A 26,219-nucleotide genomic window follows, 5' to 3' on the forward strand; every position below is an offset into this window, starting at 1 on the left:
CTCGTACCTTGCTCAGTTATTTGTAAACGAACAAGTTACATGTTCCGGTCTGCTCATGGATGTCCGTTCTCCTCGTGGACGTGCTGCTTATGAATGTTTTACTCAACACAGGTCAGACAGGCCTAGGCCCACTATACAAACGGCCTACTTCCACACGTCAGCCCCTAGCTTACACAGCTGTGAGCACGGACGCTGGAAGCAAAATGTGAAATCTCCGAAAGACAAGTGTATCTCGAATTCATTGTGGAATTATTGCGCTAATTTCATCTACACCGGTATCGGATATAGAGGGACGTTGTTGTGCTTCATTAACACGACAACAATGTGCCTGGCGTGCTGAAATTTTAGGCCTACACATTGCTGTCGTTGTTGTTGTTATTGATCAAGTGTGGTCTCACATGGTGGGAACGTCGTAATTGATGTCCATGTACAGCAGTTAGTGAGATCAGCGGACTTTCCGTGTTCTGGTTATTTTCACTTTCACAACGGATGGAAATAATTGTGGCGTATAGAGGCTTACTACAGATATATTTGTGCATCGCCCTCTGGAACAGACTAATTGGAAATACAGTTTTCCAGTCGGTTGACACAGGATTCCACCAGGAATATTTAGACACGCTACTAAAGCTGTATATTGTATCAAGCATAGTAGCATACCGTACGCAATTTCTTCTCTTCACAAATATCGGTGAATTTTACAGCCTGTGTGTAACTGACTTCAATGATTAAGTTTACAACTGCCCAGAAGATTTGAAAAATCAAGATGTCGAAAGACTGTGAAATTTTAAACAGATTTCTTGAGGAGATTCACGAAGAGAAGTGTGTGTTTAAAGTTTCCAAGGAGGTCGTGAATGATTTAAAAGAGGCTGTTGAGGAACTGGTGAGAAAACTTGTGCATAAAGTTTCCTTCGCAACGGCGTATCCCTTGTTCAGCGGGTCGAAGATACTGTCTCGGGGTAGTTTCTATGAGGGGACAAAGGTAGAGGAACCCAACGAGTTTGACTTTCTGGTTGAACTTGACGTGTTATCTCAACCCGGTCGTGTGGAGTTCCGCAGTGAATGTCCCGACTGTCCCGGCTACACTCATGTCCTGTTTACTGACCCCGAACTTAAAAGAATGAACGCTGAGTTAGAAAGCTCACCCAAAGATAATTTTTTACGCCCTTACACAATAAGCAGTTACTACCGACGCTGTCTGCAAGAAGCATACAAAAAACTTTTCACGGGCAGTTGGAACTGGGTGCAAAATGTGAGAATTGACAAGGGGTGCGGCTTTCTACATCAACATGAGCACATATCAAGCAACTGGGGCCCCAACACTTTACTGCAGTTAGTATGGACAACAAAAACACTTCCTGACGACGACATTTTGAAATGTATTACACTAACTGTGGATATAACACCAGCAATCGTCTACCGTCCGCCAGAGTGCAATCCAGAAGGCGAAGGAGCAGACAAACACTGCCATGTGGTACCGGGTAGAAATGATTATTGCAAACATGGTTCATCAATTAAATGTTGTTGCTGGAGAATTTCTCATTCGTCGAAAGAAACAGAAAAGATGAAAAATCTGAGCGACGTGCACAAGAAGATATATAAAATTTTCAAGGTCGTTTGCAGGAGGCAGTACGGCAGTTTGAGGTCGCTAACATCGTATATGCTTAAGACGGCTGTTCTTCATCACACGGATAAGTGTGACAGTAAGAACAGTATTGGGGCATGTACCATGGAGATACTAGAGGAACTCCTGACGTTTGCACAACAGGAATATCTTCCAGATTACTTTATTCCTGAGAAGAACGTTTGGGCAAAAAATCATGAAAACAAGGTTACCACACCATTTCCCATTTTACAAAAGCTAATTTTGGAATTTAAAAGCATTGCAGGCTGTGCCGTGGAGGATTATGACTTTGAAGAATTGTTTGGCTATTTTAAAATGTTGATGGAAGAGTTTGCTAGAATTGAAGGTACCCAGTTGTTTGTGCAGTATGTCACATTACCAGGGTCAGATGGAAACAGTACTCTAAGCGCCACAAGCGACCAATAAAAACAAAACTGACCGAAGAGGCTTCATGGGTTTAAATGACAGTAGTAAGGAAGCACAACTAATTAACATTTAAAAGAAATATTCTTAGAGAAGCCCTTTAATGTGATTTAGATGAGCACATACATAAATATTTTGTGTTAGTGGAGAACGAGTTATTCTACGTTCCTCAGGGATAGAAACACTTTGTTTACGGATAGAAATACTTGTTAACCTGCTGAAATGAAAATGGAGTTATGTCCCTTAATGAAACGAAATAAAACAGTGTTACAGCATTTGTTTGTGTAAAACAATTTAACGCTGGCTCCATTGTGTGCCGCGGGTCATTTATCCTACGTACCCACCCGTTTGCAAGCGGGTCACAAGTGTTCAAGTGACATGTACAGGGTGTTCAAGTGACGTGTACCGGGTGCTTAATTGACGTACTCATTTCGCACATTCCATTTAAAAATTGGGTAGATAAAAGGGTGGTGGGAATCCTTCCTGCAACAAGGAGGCTCATCACGTACACCCTAAGGATTCCTTCGTCGTCATATGACAGAAATTGTTGAGTACGACGTTAAACCCCAAGCACTCACTCACTCACTCACCCAGGCTTGGTCGTATTGTCACTTTGGTCGCTTTCCGATCTCTGTGGCAAAAGACGATCTCGACTGGGTGATCATCCAGCTTGAATACGTCAACCACAGGCGGTAACTAACTGAAACACCTCAAGCGAATGACGATAACCCGCCTACATAATAACGCTGTTGTTTGCCTTTTGCAACCCTAAGCACGCACTCAATTACTCTAACGTTCTTTGTGCTGTTGAATTTTGTATCGCCTTGGTGAAAACGTGCCATGAAGTAGGGCAAATACCGCACTGGGTTTTGTTGGCAGATCTTTGAAGTAAAAACACAGGCCACAATTATATTCCTTTCCGTTTCATTGTTTAATGATAACTGAAACATTTTTAAGTGATCGAACTTTCCACTTGTCAGAATTCAAGTGTAACTCGGAACGAAAGTATGATGCAGTACACTCCATCTTCATCTTCCTGAAGCCAAAGTTATGACCAGGTGTACAGCTCTGTGAGTGTAACTGGAAATATTTTGGGAGCTATATTTAAATACAGGGCAAGATTACATGATCATGTAGGTCACGGCCTGCATGCGTTCCTGTGAGAAGAGAGGTTGACCTCATTTACTAAACACAGGTCAGACAGGCTTACGGCTTACTTTCCACGAGGCATCCCTATACTACATAGCTGAGACGATGGGAGCAAACGTAGTGGAGCTATTCTGAAGGACGGGTCGGAAGCTATAGACCACGTGATCTCCTTAGTAGCAACCGGCGTGGGTGAAGAAAATGGTCGTCCCCACGTTATTGCATAGGAAAATGCCTAATTTTGATCTTGTATCCGTTGAATTGATTTCTTGCTCTCCAGATAATCTGAGTATATTTGCAGAGATTTCGTGGTGTTATTTTGTACAACTAGACGTTACTGATCGCTAGCGAAGTGGCAAAAAGTGACCTTTTCCCCAGTGCTTTAACACTGCGCGGTCATTTTGTTGTAGACACGAAAGGATCGTCACATGACCTCCAACTTTAGACCCGTCTTACAGAATTGCGCTAAATTCATCCACACCAGTGTCAGATATAAAGGTATGGGTCGTGTGCTTCATTAACAAAAGGGAGTGTTTGCCGTGCTGAAAACTTTGGCCTACACATGACTGTCGTTGTTGTTGCTGTTGTTGTTGCTTAAGTTTTGTCGCTTCATGGAAATGTCGCGATTCTTGTTCATATACGAGAGCGAGTGAGAGAAGCGGGTTTTCCACGTCCTGATTACTTTCACTTTCACAACGGGTGGCAATACTTGTGGTGCATAGATGATTTTCTACAGATTTATTTGTGCGGAGGTTTGTGGTCACGAACATCGTATATGCTTAAGACTGCCGTTCTTCGTTACAAGAACAAATGTGACAGTAAGAGCAGTCATCACACAAGTTCCCTTCTTACAAAAACTGATTGCAGAGTTTAAAAGTATTGCAGGCTGGGTCGTGGACGTTTATGATTATGAAAGCTTGTTTGGCAACTTTAGAACGTTGATGGAATAGTTTCCTAGATTAAAGGCCAAGCTGTTTTTGTAATATGGTATAATACCATGCGGGACACAATACTCCAAGCGGTACAAGGGACAGATGAGGCCGATTTATTTATTTATTTATTTGACTGGTGTTTTACGCCGTACTCAAGAATATTTCACATATACGGCGGCCAGCATTATGGTGGGAGGGAACCGAGCAAATTTCACGACCATCGGCAGGTTGATGGCAGACCTTCCCACCACACGACAAATAATAACTGGCATTATTATGTACACCTCTACACCTCTTGATGTAAAGAAAGCGCCGTTCTCTGCAGGAACTTGTTATTCTTGTTATGTCAAAGTTACATCCCTTAGGTGATTGAATAAATTATTTTTACTCATTGAAAAGTTTGTAATACATTAATCGTTTACGTTTACTATTACAATTTCTGTGCATTATACCGTTGATGCGCTGTGTTCATATTAATTAGCATGTGTTACAAAATAAATGAGTCAATGTCAAAGTAAATATTAGGGATGGTATCTTAAAAAGTACCGCATGTCTTGAGCTGAAATTTGGCCTACATGTAAAGCAGCATCGCTTGGGCCTAAAGGACCGTGTAATACAAAATTCACGACTCCAACCTCTTGTGTATTAGACTCAATGTTAGGTAAATATGTGTCTTTTTAAATTCAATGGGTTATATGACCTGCGAACTGAAGCCGGCTTACCGCATATGGACAAATCAGGACTTATTTTGTGTCACTCGTGGAAAAGCTCTAAAGTTGTTAACTAATTAAAATCGATAATTTACTCATCATTCGGTAAAATTTGACTTCGTCGCCTTATATCAATACAGCCACAGGTAAACTCGTTCAAAGGTCAACCTGCCTTTGAGCTATTGGTATTTAACCTGCTTTATTTATCCCTTTTTGGCGACGTGGCTTTAAAACTGTTTGAAAGCTTGAATAAATTTGTCTGTGACTGAATCATATGTTCCACATGGACACTTTTTGCCAGTTTTACATTTAGTGAACTGGCTTCGGTCCGACTGTGTGAAGTTACAAGTTTCTGAGCTGGCTTAAAATTGGCTTGACCGCATAGTCGTATGAATGCAAGCATATTCACAACCGGGTTGTATTGTAACTGGTTCAGATTTGACGTGTCTTAACGTACGGTTGTATAACTGGGGTTTGAGTGAAATGCTTGACATGTGTTTTCATACATGTAGACTGTATACTGTGGCTGTCCAGTGTGGAAGAAGTGGAATATTCTGGAGCACTGCGTAAAATACCATAAAATCAAATGAGTTTATAAATAAATAGGTTAGCCTTTTTCGTGAGAATCGCGAATGCATGTTGGAACTTCAAAGCTAAATCAATTCAAGGCATTAAGGTGTAGTTGCAAAATTTCTAGAGTGGCTTCAAGCCACAATCATTCCTTGAATTCGGCTTTCCTGGCGCATCAAACTCTCAATGTTAGCGTGATCTTGGTTGATTTCAGAAAATGAGGCGAGGATTGAGATTAGTGGGTAAAATTCTTCAACTCTGACGAGTTGTAGCATCCGTTTTAGTTCACTGTAGCATGGAAGGCTTTTGAAAGTAGATATCAGTAGCATTCTGAACTTGAGTCGTCTGTGTTATAACCAGTGCTGACAAACATACAAACTGTGAAGTTCAAGGGAGACCACTCTCACTTACCAATGAGGCAATGATGACATTTTCCAAAACTTTCCAGTTTGTAAATTTCATAAATGTTTTAATGATTAAGATCCACGCTGACTATGGATAATGGAGGACAGACCACAGAAGATGTTATCAGATATATTCACATATAGGGAGTGGAAAATGTCCAGGAGGGGAAATATCCAGGATGGGAAAATTTCTGGGTGGAACGCGTCCTGGAAGAAATGTCCGGACCCCAGCATGCTAACCTCTTGGCCACGGAGGCCACACATGGATTTGTAATGTTTAGATAAAATCTAAACAGGCAAATAAATGATCACATAAGTAAATAAATAAGATAAATCATGCATGACTACATTTAAAATGGATAACATTCTAGAATTGAACATACCAACCATACAATTTATTTGATTAGTATTTCACGCCGTACTCGAGAATATTTTCATACAAGACTTCAATTATGAATAAGGTGAGAGGCATATGGTTATAAGTTTTTCTTGTCTTTTTCATATACATGTAATGAGGAATATTTCTGTATATGGATATAGCCAACTATGAAATAAGTTGCCAGTGTTTATATTCTCAAGATGTAGAATCTTCTAATCCCTCAACAGCTTCCTTTTTCCACATACATGTATGAGAACTCTGCAATTCCTTTAGACGTGAAGAGACCTCCATACCGGTACTTGGTTGCACTTGGGAACTGTGACAATGGCTTTGCACGGTGCAACAACCCTTTCTTACTGTGGTGAAAAAAAAAACATATGATGAAAATATAAAGCAATTTACACAAAATTAATTATCAGATATATATATTTATGATAGGATATGTTATCATAATTTAAATCCATACAAATAGGCCTACTGTAAATATAGCATTAAAGCTATTACAAGATAGGTTATGAAAATTAAATTAAAATACTTCACAGAATTTTTCAAAATAAAAATCATCCAGAAATTACCATTTCCAAGCTTACATGTTAATTCTATAAACAATACGATTAATAAACCTAAACGAAGACAACTAAAACATAATAAAAAAACATTGTTATGAGCAACAAATATATTTACTGCAAAGATTCAACTTTATATACAAGTTTTACATAAAAAAAAGACACATTTAAGTGAGTAGTACATGAAAAAGAAATTTAGTGGTTTAACACAATTCCAATGAACGATGCACAACGCCGGTGTTTAACTTTTTAATTTGCATGATTTTTACACATGGAATAAGTTTTATTTTGATCATTTTTTTTTTGGACACATCAGATAGCTCTGAACGACAATAAATTGAAATCATTTCGACAAATAGAAATGACTTTTAGGTTTTTACATTTAGAGTTAATATTTTTACCTTTAGCGTTTGTTTTAACATTCAAGATTAAAGATCTTAGCATCTGTTGTGTTTTAGTTACTGAATCCGCTTTGGGCTGAAATTTGCCATTTTTCTAAATACATATTGGCTCAGAGTTTGATTCTCCATTTTCTTATCATTCCTCTAAGCTAAAAGATGAATAACAAATTCGAGTTATGAATTCATGTACTCCATTTCACTTAAAGGTTATGGCTACTTTCATGTATAAAAGAGATTTTTTATGAAGTTTGATAAATATTTTATGAGAAAAGCTTACGTGTTTGCATCAAATGTTTCACTTTAAGGCCTTTATGTGCTTGTGAAAGTCCATTTTTACATACCAAATTTTAAAAGAGAGAAATGCAATACCTCCAATTTGACAAATGTATAACTTGTTGCAAACAAAGAGAGTCCTGTTTTCTTAGTTCCCTCAGATTATGGGGATTAACTCTCTGTGGGAGGATTAGCTGGCGCACGCACACTTGCCTCTGCCACTTGTTTATTGCCCCATGCTCACATTTGTCTGCAAGCTGTATGCCACAAGTAACAAGTACCCTTTTCTCTGTAAAGAAAAACCCAAAAATACTGACGAACACAGTTTTTCCTACCTTTAATCTTTCAGTGAGAAGATATGCTGAAACTTTCTGTACGTATGAACGCAAACAGTGAATTCCCTTTGAATACCCTAACCATTTAAATCCATGATGCTGTCCTGTTGACCGAAGCTTTGTTTATTGTCCTCTTGCATGTGGCAAAGGGGGTGGGGTGGCGTTGGTGTTGATTCTACCCTGCATGCACGTGTGGAACACGCTTTACACCCCTCTCATACTATCAGATGTACGGATTGAATATGTTTTTCTTTTCCCAAGCATGCACAGTGTAGCTAAATATATGCTAATGTAAATAAACGTTGTTTGTGCGTTACACCATGTTTGTTGTTTATACCATAGGAAACATACTATAATATGGCTATAGAAAAAAAAATGACCGAACTTGAATTCCAAATTATTGTTTTGATGAAAAACAAGCAAATGTCCTATTTCTATATCATGTACACATAACTTATAAGCCTTCAACTACCGCTTTGGTTGGTAAAGGCATCGATGTATATGGGGGAGGGGGGCTTCTGTGGCTGAGTTGCTTAGCGTGCCAGCGCGGTGCAATGACCGAGGAATCTCTTACGCACACGGTCGCTGTGAGTTCATGTCCAGCTCATACTGGCTTTGTCCCCCGCCGTAAGCGGGAACAGACAGACATATATAATATTATTGGCGTTCCATTCATTGGAATGATTCACGCCTAAGCAATACACAGCATCAATTACAGATCATGGTAAAACACATAAAAGGTAGGCACAGAAAAAACAGTTCATAACAACAGAAACATGCAGATTGGAGTTCTGATCATATAAAGCAATAATAAAACACACTAATATACACAAGCAGCATTTCATGCAAAAAAGAAATCAAAACAAGATTACAGCTCATGACAAAATGCACAAGTAGGTTAAACCAAAAGCATGTAGTGAGGAATTATGGTCCTGTGACAGAGCACCACAAAAATTTAAAACCTATGGCAAATGACAATGTAGTTTCCAACCGCTTGAAACACTTTTTGCACGTTTCTTACTGGCTTAAGAACAGATTCCATACCCGGTCTACGCACCCCAGCACAAATGACATCATGAAAAAGTTTCGTTCTTTAGGTTGTAAACCTGTTGCATTTAAACAAAAAATGTTCAACAGTTTCTTCAACAAGACAACTTTGACACAGACTCGAATCACGTACTTTAAACGTGTCGAGATATGAATTTTATGGGATATGGCCTGTTTGTAATCTATAAAACATAACTTCAGTTCTACGTGAATGTTAACAAACGGGAATGTTAACAAACGAGAGGAAACTCTGGGGTGGAATGGAAAGAAGAACCTTCCTTTGACAGCGGTTTTCCAATGACTCTGCCACAGACCAATAAAATGTGACTGCATGTTGCTAATACTGTCTGATGGTGTAAAACTAATATTTCAGGTAACACTGGTGCAAGCAAGAGCTTGTTTTGCCAGGAAATCTGCCAATTCATTTCCAGCTATGCCAGCTTGTCTTGGGATCCAACCAAGACTGATATTAACTCCTTTAAAGTGTAGCCCTGTACACATATGTAAAACCATCTAACACCATGGATGAGGATACACTCCAAATGAAGTTTCTTATGGCTTGTAAAGCACTTTAAGAATCCGTAAAAATGACAACATTATTCGGAATAAAGTCTAGCACAAAACACAGGGATGTTAAAATAGCCATAAGTTCGGCAGCAAATATTGAAATGAAATCGGATAATCGGAAGCTTTTATTATACTTGAGCTGTTGGATACAAAATGCAGCCCCCACTTCGCCACTCTCTGGACATTTGGATGCATCCCTGTTAATATTCAGGCAGTGTCTGAAATTTTCGCAGACGTAACTCATTGCAAAGGATTTCATGACATTTACAGGATCAGATTTCTTAATTACACTTTGAAGATCCAATGAGATGTTGGTAGGTGCCAAGTGCCAAGGTGGGAAGTTAGGGACAGAGATTTTTTGAAGGCAACTTGTGTTACAGCCCGAACGTTCAATTAACCTCTGAGGTTAAATGGCTTATACTTCTCATGAACATTTAAAGTGCTGTCATATTCCCAAGAGATGCCTTCAACACAAGAGAATATTTGAGAGTGCGCATGTATCTCCTAGGATCCAATGGCTACTTATTACATATCACATGTAAAACATTAAGAGGGGTGGTCTAAAGCGTCCCTGGACAAATCCTGAGAGCAGCACATTGAACAGCATCCAATTTACATTTAGGAGATAAGCAAGCAGAGTCAAAAGCCTCACAACAAATGTCTAGACGCGATATTATCAGCGTTCTATACAAGATTAGAAGGCAGGGTTTATCCCCCCCAACCCCCAACCCCGGCCAGGATTTCTCAGATATAGCCCGCATAAGGTTAAGGACCTTCCGACATTTTGTAACAATCATTTCAGTATGTTCCGACCATGTAAGTCTCTTGTCAAATACAACGCCGAGATATCTGAATGATGAAGAGACATTAATTGCACTGTTCTCTATAAGAAGTGGTACTGATTTCTTCGGACTTAGCTAGAGAGTGAAATCGCCACAGTTTGCTCCATCTGGTAATTTCATTCAAGGCCTGCTCCATTTACATCTCTGCTATGTTTATATTCTTAGCACTGAACCCAACAGCTTTATTGTCAGCTTAAAGGGAGCAATTTATGTTTGGGTTGAGGACCCATGGTAAATCGTTGATTTATTGAACAGTGTTGGGGATAAAACACTTCCTTGTGGGTACCATTTTCAACAGAAACCGGCAGTGAAAAGTCAGTACCAATGCGAACCTGCATTGTGCAGTGAGAGAGAAAGTCCTTCACCCAACCAACCATCCTACCTCCAATACCCAATCCCTTCATCTTAATTAACAGGCCACACCTCCACAACGTATCATATGGCTTTTCAATATCGATAAAGGCTACCAGGTAACATTCTTTACTCGCAAGTGACCTCTTAATGGATGTTTCAAGGAAGACAACATAGTCTGTAGTACTTTACCTTTCCTAAAACCAATCTGAAAGATAGAATAGGCTTCGTTCTTATTTAGAAACCATTCGAGTCTTGACTTAATCATTTTTTCCATGATCTCACAGAGCGCTGATGTGAGAGAAATCAGCCTATGTGATGAAGCTGCAGATGGATCTTTGCCAGGCTTTGGCACTGGGATGACAAAAGCTGTTTTTCCATGAAACCGGAACTTTTATATTTGCCCATATGGTGATAAAAAACAAAAGTAACACATATAGACTGATTTCGGGGAGGTGCTTAACCATAGAGTAACTGATCCAATCTTCCCCTGGGGAGGAGTCCTTTGTACCACTTAATGCCTGCTTAAGTACCATCAGAGAAAAATCTTCATTAATGGGCATATCGTCAAACACGATGTTATCAAAACTTTGTCTCCCTTCCACCTGTTTCTTATGAGTAATGAACTCCTCGCTATAATTATTAGAGCTGGAGACAAATGAGAAGCTGTCAGCTAGCACATTACACTTATCTACATTCGTAACGTGTAAAACACCATTAGTCACAATACCTGGCACACACACAGATTTCTTCTTCTCGTTTATGGGCTCTTACCTGCTGCCATACATTCTTAATAGGTGTGTTACGATTTATGTTGGAACAGAACCTACGCCAGTGCTCCTTTTGTGCCCTTTTTATAACCCTCCGGGCCTGGGCTTTAGTCCCTTTCAACACAAGGATATCACTATACAACCTTGTATGCTGTGCTCTATTTTTAGCTTTTTTCCTTTCCTTGATAGCTTGCAAACATTCCTCTGTCCACCAGGGAACAGGTACTTTTCCTGGAATGTTCCCATAAGTTTCTGGAACAGCCTCACTAGCTGCTGCATTTAAAGCAGTAATAATGTTGTCTGAAAACTTATTCACATCACTGTCATACAAGTCCTGATTGATGTATAAATCACAAGCTTTGCTATACTTGGCCCAGTCTGATTTACTTAACCTCCACCTTTGCAATGAGCCAATGTTGTCCGAGTGAGGATGATAGCCTAAAGATACTGATACTGGATAATGGTCACTTCCACATGGAGACTCATCTACTGACTACGTGCATATAGAGCCTAGTCTTTTGGATGACAATGTGAGGTCTATTGCTGAAAGTTTCCCTGAATATGCATCTAAACGAGTCCCAGAACCATCATTTAATACCACCACTTCATAATCTTGGACAACCTCATACAAAATTCTACCATTTGTGTCAATACCTGCGCTGCCCCACACTGCGTGGTGCGAACTGAAATCACCACAGATAACAGGATTTGGAGCACAGTGACCAAGTAAGATTTTAACATCATTGTAGTCTAGCTTCTTACACGGGTTATATAAGTTAATAACATTCACCGAACTAACGATGCTTATTACCGTAGACGAACTACAAATTTCGGTCTGAACAGCAGCCTCAGAATCAGTTTGGGCACTAATACTTTTCTTTGGACAATTGCCTAAAGATACCTCTGTGGGGTGTGATCTACACTGTGAACTACATGGATTTGCATGCTCTTGACCACTCAGGATATCCCAAATAGATTCGTCAAAAGGAGGATCCCGTGAAAATTCATGGCCTCGCTTTCCTGAGCTCTCACACTTTTGAGTGCCTCAGCGAAAGACACTTTTTCCGTAACTCTAATAAACTGGGCTTCATTCGCCTCTAAGTTTTGGGCAACCCCGATATGCTGAGCTGTGGAAATTTCCACAGTTTACACACTTAGGGGCATTTTTGTTAGGACAGTCTTTGTAATCATGCCTTTCGCTGCATCAAGGGCACCTCAGATTACCACAGCATTCGGCAGCTACATGATTAAAACATTGCCAACTGAAGCATCGAATAACAGGGGGAATATACTGTTTAACCTGGGATAGCTCAAAACCCAAGGACACCTCATCAGGGATATTAACATCATCAAAATATAGCAGCATACAGGACGTGGGGATTTCCTCCATGCCTTTCGTCATGCGTTCAACTTTTACACACTTAAAACTTTTCATTGCCCCCAGGACTTCACTCTCAGTAACCTCCTCCCCAATACTATACATTACGAAGCTTCTGTTTGAACCCTGCACGCAACATCTCACCCCATTATAGAATCTATCTTTAGCAATTTCTTCACTTGACTCTGACTGTTACACGTGATGAGTAAATCTCGAGACTGCAGCTTCTTCACAACTTTCACAACACCCACTGCCTACTGGAGTGCAGTACCAAACTTAAATAGGCTTAAGCTGGCCACAAGGGGGGGGGGGGTCTACTCACTGCGGACATAACTATGTTACAAGATTTCACCTGTCTCTCCGTGTGACGCCTGACGCTTTTGCCTTCGTCCCTTGGTCTCTGTCAGTACTGACAGATTGCCCTCTGCTGCGCTTTCTACGAGTTACTCTTGATGTCGCGAAGCCCATGTTGTCCTCTTCTTCCTCCTCCATGCTAATAGACTACGTGATGAAAAGTAGTAGTACAGAACACTATTATACGTGCACTGACAGGAGATGTTATTACAGCACAGTTAGAGAGAGATAGAGAGTGACAGAATGACCCTGGGGCGACTCTGGGTTAGGGAGAGACAACAGGAGCCCTGAAACACAAAGTGCTAACTTACAGTGCGATTACAGCAGATATCTACACTAGTACAGCTACTACCTCAATACAAAAGCAAAGAATTACAAACATACCAAGTAACTGTATAACACTATAATACATAAAAAGAATACAAACACACAATCCTATTTACCACAGCAACAAGTTAACAACAACAACACCAGGTTGCTGAAAAGTAAACTTAAATACCAAACAAAATAGTTCAACCGAGCCGAAAATTCCCTCAGCAGAAAATTAACGGACCAAGCACAACCTAATAAATGTACCATACAGGTCAGAAATACATCACATTCCTCGAGAAACCCACGAATTTTTCGGAGCAGAGAAAAATCACGTCCAACCTGACTGGAGGAAGGGAGGTAGCTCGCGTGCGAAGGAACACATTTCAGCAACTTGAGCATAGTTGTGGGTTTGCCCAGGCTCAGCCCGATTTCCTCCCACCATTAAAAATTTCGTAATATTTATTAACTATGACGATTTTTGCGCATTACATCATTACTGTGTTGTGTTCATAGTAATTGACGTGAGTGGCTTCTGTAGATTTCAATGTTGGTGCCTATAAGTGGTGAAAAGCCCTTGAAAAAGCGTTCAGGTTGTGGTACATGGAGTTTGTTAGAGGTCATTTATCTTTCACCAGTATGGCAGAATTCTTGAGCCTACGCTGCTAGTTAAAGGGCCTGTTTTGATTTTACACCGGCTATAGCAGACCAACATACGCCGTTTCTCAGTTTCCCGCAGTGAGGTCACTTAAAGTGACATGGGCGCCCAAATATTAGGCATTTTTGCGTTATTACAGAATGACATGTGTATCGGCTATTTTTCTCAAGAAGTAGAAGTCACAAGCTTTTCTTTAATCCCACCCCCAGCATAGTGCGTTGAGTGAATGCTAAAAAATAACAACAACAGCCCCCCATCCCCGCCCCTGATGTTAATTTAGTGGAAATAGAGCATGCGTACAGCGTTCGGTAAATTTCATATCTAAACAAACACAGCTGATTACACCAGTAAACGAATGACTTACGGCTCACTCGTGACAGGATCGGCCAAAAACAGAGGCGTAAAAATGAGCTTGACAGGTTGACAATCAAGTCTAGAGTCGTAATTGGTGATACGTTTAAACGGTAGAGTGCACTGAAGAAAGAAAAGGGTCTCACGAAGCACGAAGTTGTCTACGCTCGCGTAACCAGCGAAAACATCTCGCTGGTACTTCTCTCGCCCTTCCCGCTGGTTCACAACAGAGCTCTCACAGGAGTGCAGACTGTGACCTACTAAATCATGTAATCTTTCTTAGTTTTAAATATAACTCCGATAAAATTTCAATAACTCCGATAAAATACCTGTAAACTGGCTACTCGAAGATGAAGATTTAAAGAACTGCATTAGACTTTCGGTCTGCCATACACTTTAAGTCAGACAAGTGGAAAATTCGATCATTTAAAAAAAGTTTCAGTTAACATTATATAGATAGATAAATAGATTATAACTGTAGCTTGTGTCTTTGTCCTTATAACACGATATATAACCACCGTGATATATATATATATATATATATATATATATATATATATATATATATATATATATATATATATGAGGGAATGAGGCAACTCATACACAAGCCACTGGAGGTACAGGACATCATATATGTACTCCCTTTGGAAATACCTGCAACAGCAATATTTCCAGTAAAGAAACAGAGAAGGCAAAGCCACGTTGTTCTTTCCGAAATCAACGTCCGGCGAGTGCCGAAAATATTTATTACAGTTCAAACTTACATTTTAATCAAAGTAAGGACACAATACGAACATAACGGGCTTCCATACTTTGCGAATTACTATTTTGTGAACAGTCCAAAACTACATAAATCTTATCCATTTAGGTCACGGTGGTTAATTATCAGTATCTAGAAATTTTATTTAAAGCATACTATCAATAGTGCGCTGACAATTGTTGGTGGAAACGGACTACAAAATATAATATCAGCGTATGTGTATATTTAAGAAAAAGAAAAATGTGTAGATGGGGAGGGGGAGCACTACAACAATGACTTACATTTTGTTCTTTTACTCTTGGACATTTCAATCTGTTTAAGAATAAGCCTTTTACTTACATTGTGAAGAGTTGTCTCTTATATTTAACGTATGTAATTTATATTAATTTGATTTCTGTTTTACGCCTTACTCAAGAATATTTCACACGGCGCAAGCTACCACAAACGTTCATGGCGCCCCCTGCAAATGACTGAAACTTTTCTACATTTTCTTGTCCATTTTTTGAGAATGAGATTTCACATTATTTCTACTTCTTCGAAAGAGTGGAAAATTATTTAGCAGCAATTTTTGATTTATTTGCGATGTTGGCAGCTTTGTTTAGAGCTGGTACGACATGGCACTGTTTGTTAGCGCCTGCGTCATCTGCCGGACTCTAGACGATTGTCGGTAGACGATTGACTCTGGGTCTCTCAATAACTTTTTGCCAAGAAGTAATGTGACTTTACCCTCTGCACCAGTGTTGTATCCGTCAGTGTTTCAGCTTAAAACAGCCAGTACACCCCATGCATGGGAAAGTGTTGAGGTACACACCATGCAGGGCAGCAAAATGCAAGAATCATCACGCCAATAAAACCCCCAAATTAGTGTTAAAAGAAGATAAACCTAGAGAGTGACCATTGGTTCCTGTATCCTGCAACATTATGTGTAGAAACTATAAAAAAATATGAGTGTAAAACGGTAATATTATGTGAAATCAACCAAACTGAGTGTTGAAACAAATGAACCAATAACAATTTACGTACGATCCAAGTGTCATCATTGCCTCATTGGTCAGTGAGAGTGGTCTCCCTCCCATTATAATGCTGGCCGCCGTCGTATAAGTGAAATATTCTTGAGTACGGCGTAAAACACCAATCAAATAAATAAATAAATCAAACTGTTTTAAAGCCACGTCGCCAAAAAGGGGTAAAGAAAGCAGATTAAATACCAATAGCTCAAAGCCAACTTGGCCTTTAAACCAGTTTAACTCTGACCGTATTGATATAATGCGAAGCAGGCAAATTTTACCGAATTATCGATTTTAATTAGCAACTTTCGAACTTTCCCAGGCGTCACACACAAATTAAGTCCTGTCTGATTTGTCCACATCCGGTAAGCCGGCTTCAGTGCGCAGGTTACATGACCAATTGCATTGAAATAAAGACACATATTTACCTTAACATTGGAGTCGTGAATTTTGTATTACACGGTCATTTAGGCCTATATGCAAATGGAATAAATGATGTTACGTCCCCAGCGATGTTGCTTTACATGTAGGCCAAATTTCAGCTCAAGACATGCGGTACTTTTTAAGATACCATCCCTAACATTTACTTTGACAATGACTCATTCATTTTGTAATATATGCTAATTAATATGAACACAACGCATCAATGATGTAATGCACAGACGTTGTAATAGTAAACATAAATGGTTAATGTATTACAAACTTTACAATGAGTGAACATAATTTATTTAATCACATAAGGGATGTAACTTTGACATCCGATCAAGTCACTCTGATGCACACGTATTAAATTTTTTACCCTAACGGATAGTTCGACTTTTCGTGGAAGCAATCTGTAAGCCTAGGCCTGTCTGACCTGTTGAAAATTTCGTTAAAATAAGGCACACAACGCCAGTTACATTAATTTTCAGAGACATATTTTTTTAAGCAGGCCAGATCTCTCCCATAAAACGGAGAATAACTCGTTTTCAACGAACACAAATAACAAGTCACTCCAGAAAATGGAGATTAGCTCGTTCTCGTTTAACTAAAATAACAAGTCTTCCAAAAAACAGAGTATAACTCAATCTCCACAAACAAAAATAATAAGTCTCTGCAGAGATGAGAGAATAATTAGTTCTCAACGAATAAAAAATAATTTTGTTTATACTGAATCCATTAACTACCACTGAAGGACAATGCTCTGAGAATACTTACATTAACGATACCTTACGACTAATGCTTTCTTTACATCAAGAGGTATATATAATACCGCTAGCTATTATTCGTCGCGTGTGCATGGTCTCATTTGTCCCTTGGAGTATTGTGTTCACCTAGAGCTGCATGGTAATAAGCCGTATTACAAAAACAACTTGGCATCTATTCTAGCAAACTGTTCCATCAACATTCTAAAGCAGCCAAACAAGCTTTCATAGTCATGATCCTCCACGACACAGCCTGCAATGCTTTTTAAACTCTGCAATCAGTCTGTGTAAGATGGGAATCCTGTGTGATGATCTTCTCTCTATGATTCCTTGCCCAAACAGTCTTCTCAGGAATAAAGTAATCTGGAAGATGCCCATCTTCTGCAAATGTCAGAAGTTCCTCTCATATCTCCACGGTTCACGCTCCAATACTGCTCTTACTGTCACATTTGTCCGTGTGATGAAGAACGGCAGTCTTAAGCATATACGATGTTAGCGACCTCAAACCTCCGCACAAATAAATCTGTAGAAAACCATCTGTGCACCACGATTATTTCCACCCGTTGTGAAAATGAAAGTAACCAGAACGTGGAAAAAAACGCTTCTCTCACCCACTCTTGTACAAATGTATATGTACAACAATCACGACGTTCTCACGAAGTGAGACCAAATTTGAGCAACAACAAGAAAAACGACAGTCACGTGTGGGCCAAAGTTTTCAGCACGGCGGGCACTTTCTTGTCGTGTTTAATGAAGCACAACTCCCATACCTTTATATCTGACACCAATGTGTATGAATTTAGCGCAATTCTGTAAGACGGTTCTGAAGTTGGAGGTCACGTGACCAACCTTTCGTGTCTAAAACAAAATGGAAGCGCAATGTTAAAGCATTGGGGAAAAGGTCACTCTTTGCCTAGTTGTGCAAAATAACGTCACGAAATCTCTACAGAAGTACTCAGACTATCTGGAAAACTGAAAAATCATACGAATTCAACGGATACAAGATCAAAATTAGGCATATTCCTATGCATTAACGTGGGGAGGACCCTTTTTTCTTCACCCACGCCGTTTGTTACTAAGGAGATCACGTGGTCTCTAGCTTTCGATCCGTCTTACAGAATAGTTCCACTATGCATTCGAGGTACATTCGGAGATCTCACGTTTTGCTCCCATCGTCTCTGCTCACATCTATGTAGGCTGGGGGATGCATGGTGGAAATAAGCCATAATCCAAGGTCTGTCTGACCTGTGTTTAGTAAAGTCAGGTCAACGTCTCTTTCACAGGAACACTGGCCGTGACCTACATGATCATGCAATCTTGCCTTGCTTTAAATATAGCTCTCAAAACATTTCCAGTTGCAGTCACAGAGCTGTACACCTGGTCATAACTTTGGCTTCAGGAAGATGAAGATGGAGTGTACTGCATCAGACTTTCGTTCCGAGTTACACTTGAATTCTGACAAGTGGAAAGTTCGATCACTTAAAAATGTTTCAGTTATCATTAAACAATGAAACGGAAAGGAATATAATTGTAGCCTGTGTTTGTACTTCAAAGATCTGCCAACAAAACCCAGTGCGGTATTTGCCCTACTTCATGGCACGTTTTCACCAAGGCGATACAAAAATTCAACAGCACAAAGAACGTTAGAGTAATTGAGTGCGTGCTTAGGGTTGCAAAAGGCAAACAACAGCGTTATTATGTAGGCGGGTTATCGTCATTCGCTTGAGGTGTTTCAGTTAGTTACCGCCTGAGGTTGATGTATTCAAGCTGGATGATCACCCAGTCGAGATCGTCTTTTGCCACAGAGATCGCAAAGCGACCAAAGTCACAATACGACCAAGCCTGGGTGAGTGAGTGAGTGCTTGGGGTTTAACGTCGTACTCAACAATTTCTGTCATATGACGACGAAGGAATCCTTAGGGTGTACGTGATGAGCCTCCTTGTTGCAGGAAGGATTCCCACCGCCCTTTTATCTACCCAATTTTTAAATGGAATGTGCGAAATGAGTACGTCAATTAAGCACCAGGTACACGTCACTTGAACACCCTGTATATGTCACTTGAACACTTGTGACCCGCTTGCAAACGGGTGGGTACGTAGGATAAATGACCCGCGGCACACAATGGAGCCAGCGTTAAATTGTTTTACACAAACAGATGCTGTAACACTGTTTTATTTCGTTCCATTAAGGGACATAACTCCATTTTCATTTCAGCAGGTTAACAAGTATTTCTATCCGTAAACAAAGTGTTTCTATCCCTGAGGAACGTAGAATAACTCGTTCTCCACTAACACAAAATATTTATGTATGTGCTCATCTAAATCACATTAAACGGCTTCTCTAAGAATATTTCTTTTACATGTTAATTAGTTGTGCTTCCTTACTACTGTCATTTAAACCCATGAAGCCTCTTCGGTCAGTTTTGTTTTAATAGGTCGCTTGTGGCGCTCAGAGTGCTGTTTCAATCTGACCCTGGCTATGTGACATACTGCACAAACTGGGTACCTTCAATTTCATCAAACTCTTCCATCAACATTTTAAAATAGCTAAACAGTCTTTTACAGTCATAATCCTCCACGGCACAGCCTGCAATGCTTTTAAATTCCAAAATTAGCTTTTGTAAAATGGGAAATGGTGTGGTAACCTTATTTTCATGATTTTCTGCCCAAACGTTCTTCTCAGGAATAAAGTAATCTGGAAGATGTTCCTGTTGTGCAAACGTCAGGAGTTCCTCTAGTATCTTCATGGTACACGCCCCAATACTGTTCTTACTGTCACATTTGTCCGTGTGATGAAGAACAGCAGTCTTAAGCATATACGATGTTAGCGACCTCAACCTGCCGTATTTTCTCCTGCAAACGACCTTGAAAATTTTATATATCTTCTCGTGCACGTCGCTCAGACTTTTCATCTTTTCTGTTTCTTTCGACGAGTGAGAAATTCTCCAGCAACAACAGTCAACTGATGAACCATGTTTGCAATAATCATTTCTACCCGGTACCACATGGCAGTGTTTGTCTGCTCCTTCGCCTTCTGGATTGCACTCTGGCGGACGGTAGACGATTGCTGGTGTTATATCCATAGTTAGCGTAATACATTTCAAAATGTCGTCGTCAGGAAGTGTTTTTGTTGTCCATACTAACTGCAGTAAAGTGTTGGGGCCCCAGTTGCTTGATATGTGCTCATGTAGACGTAGAAAGCCGCACCCCTTGTCAATTCTCACATTTTGCACCCAGTTCCAACTGCCCGTGAAAAGTTTTTTGTACGCTTCCTCCAGACAGCGTCCGTAGTAACTGCTTATTGTGTAAGGGCGTAAAAAATTATCTTTGGGTGAGCTTTCTAACTCAGCGTTCATTCTTTTAAGCTCGGGGTCAGTAAACAGGACATGAGTGTAGCCGGGACAGTCGGGACATTCACTGCGGAACTCCACACGACCGGGTTGAGATAACACGTCAAGTTCAACCAGAAAGTCAAACTCGTTGGGTTCCTCTACCTTTGTCCCCTCATAGAAACTACCCCGAGACAGAATCTTCGATCCGCTGAACAAGGGATACGCCGTTGCGAAGGAAACTTTATGCACAAGTTTTCTCACCAGTTCCTCAACAGCCTCTTTTAAATCATTCACGACCTCCTTGGAAACTTTAAACACACACTTCTCTTCGTGAATCTCCTCAAGAAATCTGTTTAAAATTTCACAGTCTTTCGACATCTTGATTTTTCAAATCTTCTGGGCAGTTGTACACCTAATCATTGAAGTCAGTTACACACAGGCTGAAAAAATTCACCGACATTGGCGAAGGGATGCAAGTGCGTACGGTATGCTACTATGCTTGATACAATATACAGCTTTAGTAGCGTGTCTAAATATTCCTGGCGGAATCCTCAGTGTCAACCGACTGGAAAGCTGTATTTCCAATTAGTCTGTTCCAGAGGGCGATGCACAAATATATCTGTAGTAAAGCCTCTATACGCCACAATTATTTCCACCCGCTGTGAAAGTGAAAATAACCAGAACGCGGAAAATACGGTGATCTCACTGCTGTACACGTACATCAATTACGACGTTCCCACCATGTGAGACCACACTTGATCAATAACAACAACAACGACAGCAATGTGTAGGCCTAAAATTTCAGCACGGCTGGCACTTTCTTGTCGTGTTAATGAAGCACAACAACGTCCCTCTATATCCGATACCGGTGTAGATGAAATTAGTGCAATAATTCCACAATGAATTCGAGATACACTTGTCTTTCGGAGATTTCACATTTTGCTTCCAGCGTCCGTGCTCACAGCTGTGTAAGCTAGGGGCTGACGTGTGGAAGTAGGCCGTTTGTATAGTGGGCCTAGGCCTGTCTGACCTGTGTTGAGTAAAACCAGGACAACCTCTGCTCTCACAGGAGTGCAGACCGTGACCTACTTAATAATGTAATCTTTCTTGGTTTTAAATGTAACTCCGGTAAAAAATTTCAATAACTCCGATAAAAGAGATGTAAATCTCGCTACACGAAGATGAAGAGGCAACAGAATTGCATCAGGCTTTCGGTGTGCCATAGTCAGACAAGTGGAAAATTCGATCACCTAAAAAAGTTTGTTAACATTAATCACTGGAGCGGAATAGATTGTAATATAAAATTATAATAGAGTTTTTCCCAAGAACATTTCAATCTATTTAAGAATAAGCCTTTTACTTACATTAAGAAGCGTCGTGTCTTATAATTAACGTATATAATTTATATTAATTTGATTCTTGTTTTACGCCATACTCATGAATATTTCACACGGTGTTACGCTCATAACATCTGCGGGTATACCTCGGCAGGCTTTCACCTCACCCGCTGATAAAGGTAGCAGGATTTCTCTTTATTGACCTACTTAGGGAAGCCCAGCACAATGAATATTTACAAGCAGCGTCAACCAATGAAACACTTCTTCACCTGGGCTGTTTGGTCGAACAATATTTACCTAGACAACGGGGATGTGGCAAGCTTTACTGGCGCGCAAGATGGCTACTTCTTCAGGGGGTGCTGCCAACATTTCCAACATCTGCCTTTTATGTCGGAAAACAGGGCCAATCACAAGAGGTAATGCGAATAACGGACCCAGAATTCTGTGACAAAGTACTGACTCTGTCGCATGTTCGAACTTTGTATGTTTGCACTGTTTGTACAAATAAATTAAATAAAGCAGACATCCGACTAAAACAACTGGAAAGATGCCAACCCCAGTTGGAGGTGGAAAAGGAAAAGGTACAAGAGTCATTGGGCCACTTCAAAAGGAACTATTTACCCGCTAGTTCCCGATCCAGGGTCTCTTTCACTGACGCTGATGCAAATAGGCCTAGTTCACAGAGGAGACCTTCACAACCGAACTTGTATCATGTGTGATAGGCAGCGCTTCAAAACACAATGACTTCCCACTGCCAGTCGGTATATAAACAAGACTATCATTTTTCAGTACCGCTGTATTTGCAAGAACAGTTTCAGGCTTTCAATTCATTAATGTTGAAAAAATTGTTCAATCTCTTCTCCTACTCCTTCCTCCAGCTGGTAAGCTGAGTCGGCCATGTTGTACGAGTGGTTAGTTCATCACGTGACTAAACCATCCAATAACATTTTGTGTAAGGATTTTCTTTATCTCTGGGGCATTTCGGCCATTTGATTGGCTCTTTGATAACTATGATAACTGGACCACCAGGTTCAATAACGAGAATGCTGCTACCTTTATCAGCGGGTGAGATGAAAGCCTGCTGAGGTATACCCGCTGATGTTATGAGCGTAACACGGTGTTAGCTACCACAAACGTTCTCAGCGCCTACTGCAAATGAAAATCTTACACATTATCTTGTGCATTTCTTGAGAATGAGATTTTTCAGCATTTCTACTTCTTTGAAAGAGTGGAGAAGTCTCTAGTAGCAATTTTTGATTTATCCTCGATGTTGGTAGTTTTCGTTTACAGCTTGTACGACATGGCGCTATTTGTTTGCGTCTGCGCCATCTGAACTGCCCTCTGGCGAATGGTAGACGATATATCCACAGTTAGCCTAATACATTTCAATAGGTGATCGCCAGGAAGTGTGTTTGTTCTCTACACTAGGCGCAGTAAAATTTTAATCTGTGCTGGTGATTTTCCAGCCTTCGGCGCTCCAAAATACCACATACTTCCGAACTGTTTGAAAAAAACTTGTAACATACCTGTATCAAATGCACTTATAATGTGCATAGCAAATAGCCATTGATTCTTGTCGAAAAAAATTATCTTTGAGTAAAAATGGTAATAAATCGTTAACTGAACTTGGGTGTAGTCGGGAAATTCACTGCGGAACTCTACATGGCCCGGTTGATATAACCAGTCGAACCAGGAAAACTACCCCGAGACAGTGAAAATGACGCTGCATTAGAAACTACCATTAGTTTTGCCTTCATTACTTTCTCGGCGGCTTCCTGTAAATCATTCACGACTTCCTGGAAAACGTTAAACTCGCATTTCTCCTCGTGAATCTGCTCAAAAATCTTTTTAAAATTTCAGTGTTTGTCGACATTTTCTTTAAATATGTTGTGCAGAAGGCTATGTAGACATAATACTCCGCCTAAGTTACATGTAAGTAATAGTATCTCTATTTGTATTGATTTCTAATAATACTTTATCTACTTGCAGATTATGCACAATATTACACACCTGAAACAATTTTACGGATGAATACTGATTAAATATTGACATGCGAGGACACCAGTGGTGAGGCTAAACCTAAACAAGCCCTGTGTTTCGTACAGGTTCAAAGGTCAAGCTTGTCTAGTTGTGGCAGTGATGTTAAGCGGGGGAAGAGAGCGGCACATTCGCTGTAAGGAGTATGATCTGTGTTGAGTGAAACCAGGTTAACCTCTACAGAGCGTCATCTTCTTGATTAATTAACCTTACATTGTTTTCGATGATACTTTAGCTCTGCTGAACTTTACAACACTTAAACTGTAGACCTGGCCGTTGCTTAGACCTAACCTTGAAAGAGAAGGATTATATTTCGGTCTGAGTTACACGGCAGGGATGCAGAGTAAAATTAATATTTATAGAAGTATCAGAAAATAATGGAAAGTTATTATTTCGATCTGTATTTCGAATGACCATGCATGAAGTGGCCTCGTCAGCGTTGATCTACTATTTTCCAGTCCAATGACAAATGTCTACGTAAAGGAGCCATGCTTCCAGCCCTAACTTTGCAGTGGGCTACACGTAAATATTTATTTATTTATTTGATTGGTGTTTTACGCCGTACTCAAGAATATTTCACTTTTACGACGACGGATAGCATCATGGTGAGAAAAAACGTACAGGGCCCGAGTCGAAACCTGCATAAGCTGGACTTGATCTCACAGCGACCGCATTAATGGAATAGTCTTGGGTGCTCACTGGCACACTTATCACCTCTTCCACGGAGGCCCGTTACACGTGAATGGTCTCGCCATATAATCTAATGTTCAGATTTGTGGTTGGGGATAGGTATCAAGCAACCGAACCACTTAATGTATTACAGCCTAGCAGACCCCGAGCCCAAGGGCCGCCTAATCTCCGGAATCTCTAGTATATCAGTTAGCCGGAAATGCCCAGTGGGCCAGGGTACAGCGGCTAATCTTTCCTACAATTGTTTTTATCCTCAAACCAATATCAGTGAAAATCAGGGTGCGAGGAATTATTTCAGCCAATTTTCTTTTATGTTCATCTACATTCAAAAGAAATAACCTATCCTATGTAAGTTTTAAATGTAGTTTTATATGCAGTCACTGGGACCTATATGTGTATTTCAACTATGCAACTGTGGTCGTGTCAGGCAATTTATTGGCTTTATTATATTTGTTGAATTATTTGATTATATTCATATTCAGAATTGTCTCACTTATAAAAATAGCCGTCGATTTTATTGTCGAAATATCCTGAGTGCCTGAAGAAAACCACAGACCTCTTGGCAAGTTGCTGACAAACTTCCCATATGTGACAAACAGATGTAGTTAGTGAAAGTTCTCTGGGCACTTTTAGACCCAGTAAGCAGTGGAGGCACGGTAATCTCGATTACCTATCAGAGTCGGGGATTAAACTAACACTACATGTGTTCTAACCATGGCGTGAGTGAGTGAGTGCTTGGGGTTTAACGTCGTACTCAACAATTTTTCAGTCATATGACGACGAAAGAATCCTTAGGGTGTATGTGATTTGCCTCCTTGTTGCAGGACGGATTTCAACCGCTCTTTTATCTAGTGCTGCTTCACTGAGATGACTCACCTAGTCATGGAAAAAGAGCCTCAAAGAAACTTAACCATTGACCATAGATCGTTAGTCCCTACGAAGCAGGGCAAGACCAAGGGACAATACTCTTGATATTTCTATCGTCATTGTAAAATGGAAATGTACCTACCGCCTCCTTTGAGGTTACATCTCTAATATACTTGTTCGCCATGCTTTTTACAACGGCGGCATCGAAAGCGAGTCTCTTGCATCACGTCACCCGATATGAGATGACTACTCTCGCCTTATGCGGACAACTGCACGTGATGGCGAACGCACTGAACTGTTGAGCAGTGCGCTACTTATAGGCGTTCGTGGGTATTATTATCATGTCCGTCGTGCTTAAGCTGAACCGAAGCAATTGAAATATATTTACACACTCACCACTTGATTTTGCATATCAGAATTCAGAGGGGATGCAGCAATAATTATCGTGAGTTCTCGCGACTGGATGACCCAAAGCACAAGTTTATATACAAGACTTTTACCATACCCAGACGATTAGACTGAAATGACATCTCACAAAGAGCGGTGACCTGCTTTACCTTCGACTCAACAGAAACGCCACCTCATTTTTATATGGATGTTTTTGATTATTCAGAT

At 40.2% G+C, this 26,219-nt stretch overlaps 2 protein-coding genes across 2 annotated transcripts; one reads left to right on the forward strand and one right to left on the reverse strand.

Moving 5' to 3' along the window:
- The first annotated feature begins 203 nt into the window (after window positions 1–203).
- LOC135482404 (cyclic GMP-AMP synthase-like receptor) lies at window positions 204–2,312 on the forward strand. The gene has a single exon (XM_064762372.1). The coding sequence runs from the start codon at window positions 764–766 to the stop codon at window positions 2,045–2,047; it is 1,284 nt and encodes a 427-aa protein (XP_064618442.1). The 5' UTR covers window positions 204–763; the 3' UTR covers window positions 2,048–2,312.
- Window positions 2,313–19,818: 17,506 nt separating this feature from the next.
- Window positions 19,819–21,051, reverse strand: LOC135463417 (cyclic GMP-AMP synthase-like receptor). The gene has a single exon (XM_064740680.1). It carries the CDS (start codon window positions 21,049–21,051, stop codon window positions 19,819–19,821), a length of 1,233 nt encoding a protein of 410 aa, XP_064596750.1.
- Between the last annotated feature and the right edge of the window lie 5,168 nt (window positions 21,052–26,219).

The sequence above is a fragment of the Liolophura sinensis genome, chromosome 1, assembly GCF_032854445.1.
Source record: "Liolophura sinensis isolate JHLJ2023 chromosome 1, CUHK_Ljap_v2, whole genome shotgun sequence".
Classification (NCBI taxonomy): Eukaryota; Metazoa; Mollusca; class Polyplacophora; order Chitonida; family Chitonidae; genus Liolophura; species Liolophura sinensis.

Coding starts and splice junctions, on each gene's coding strand:
- LOC135482404 (XM_064762372.1), top strand. CDS start 764: ATGTCGAAAGACTGTGAAATTTTAAACAGATTTCTTGAGGAGATTCAC.
- LOC135463417 (XM_064740680.1), bottom strand. CDS start 21,051: ATGTCGAAAGACTGTGAAATTTTAAACAGATTTCTTGAGGAGATTCAC.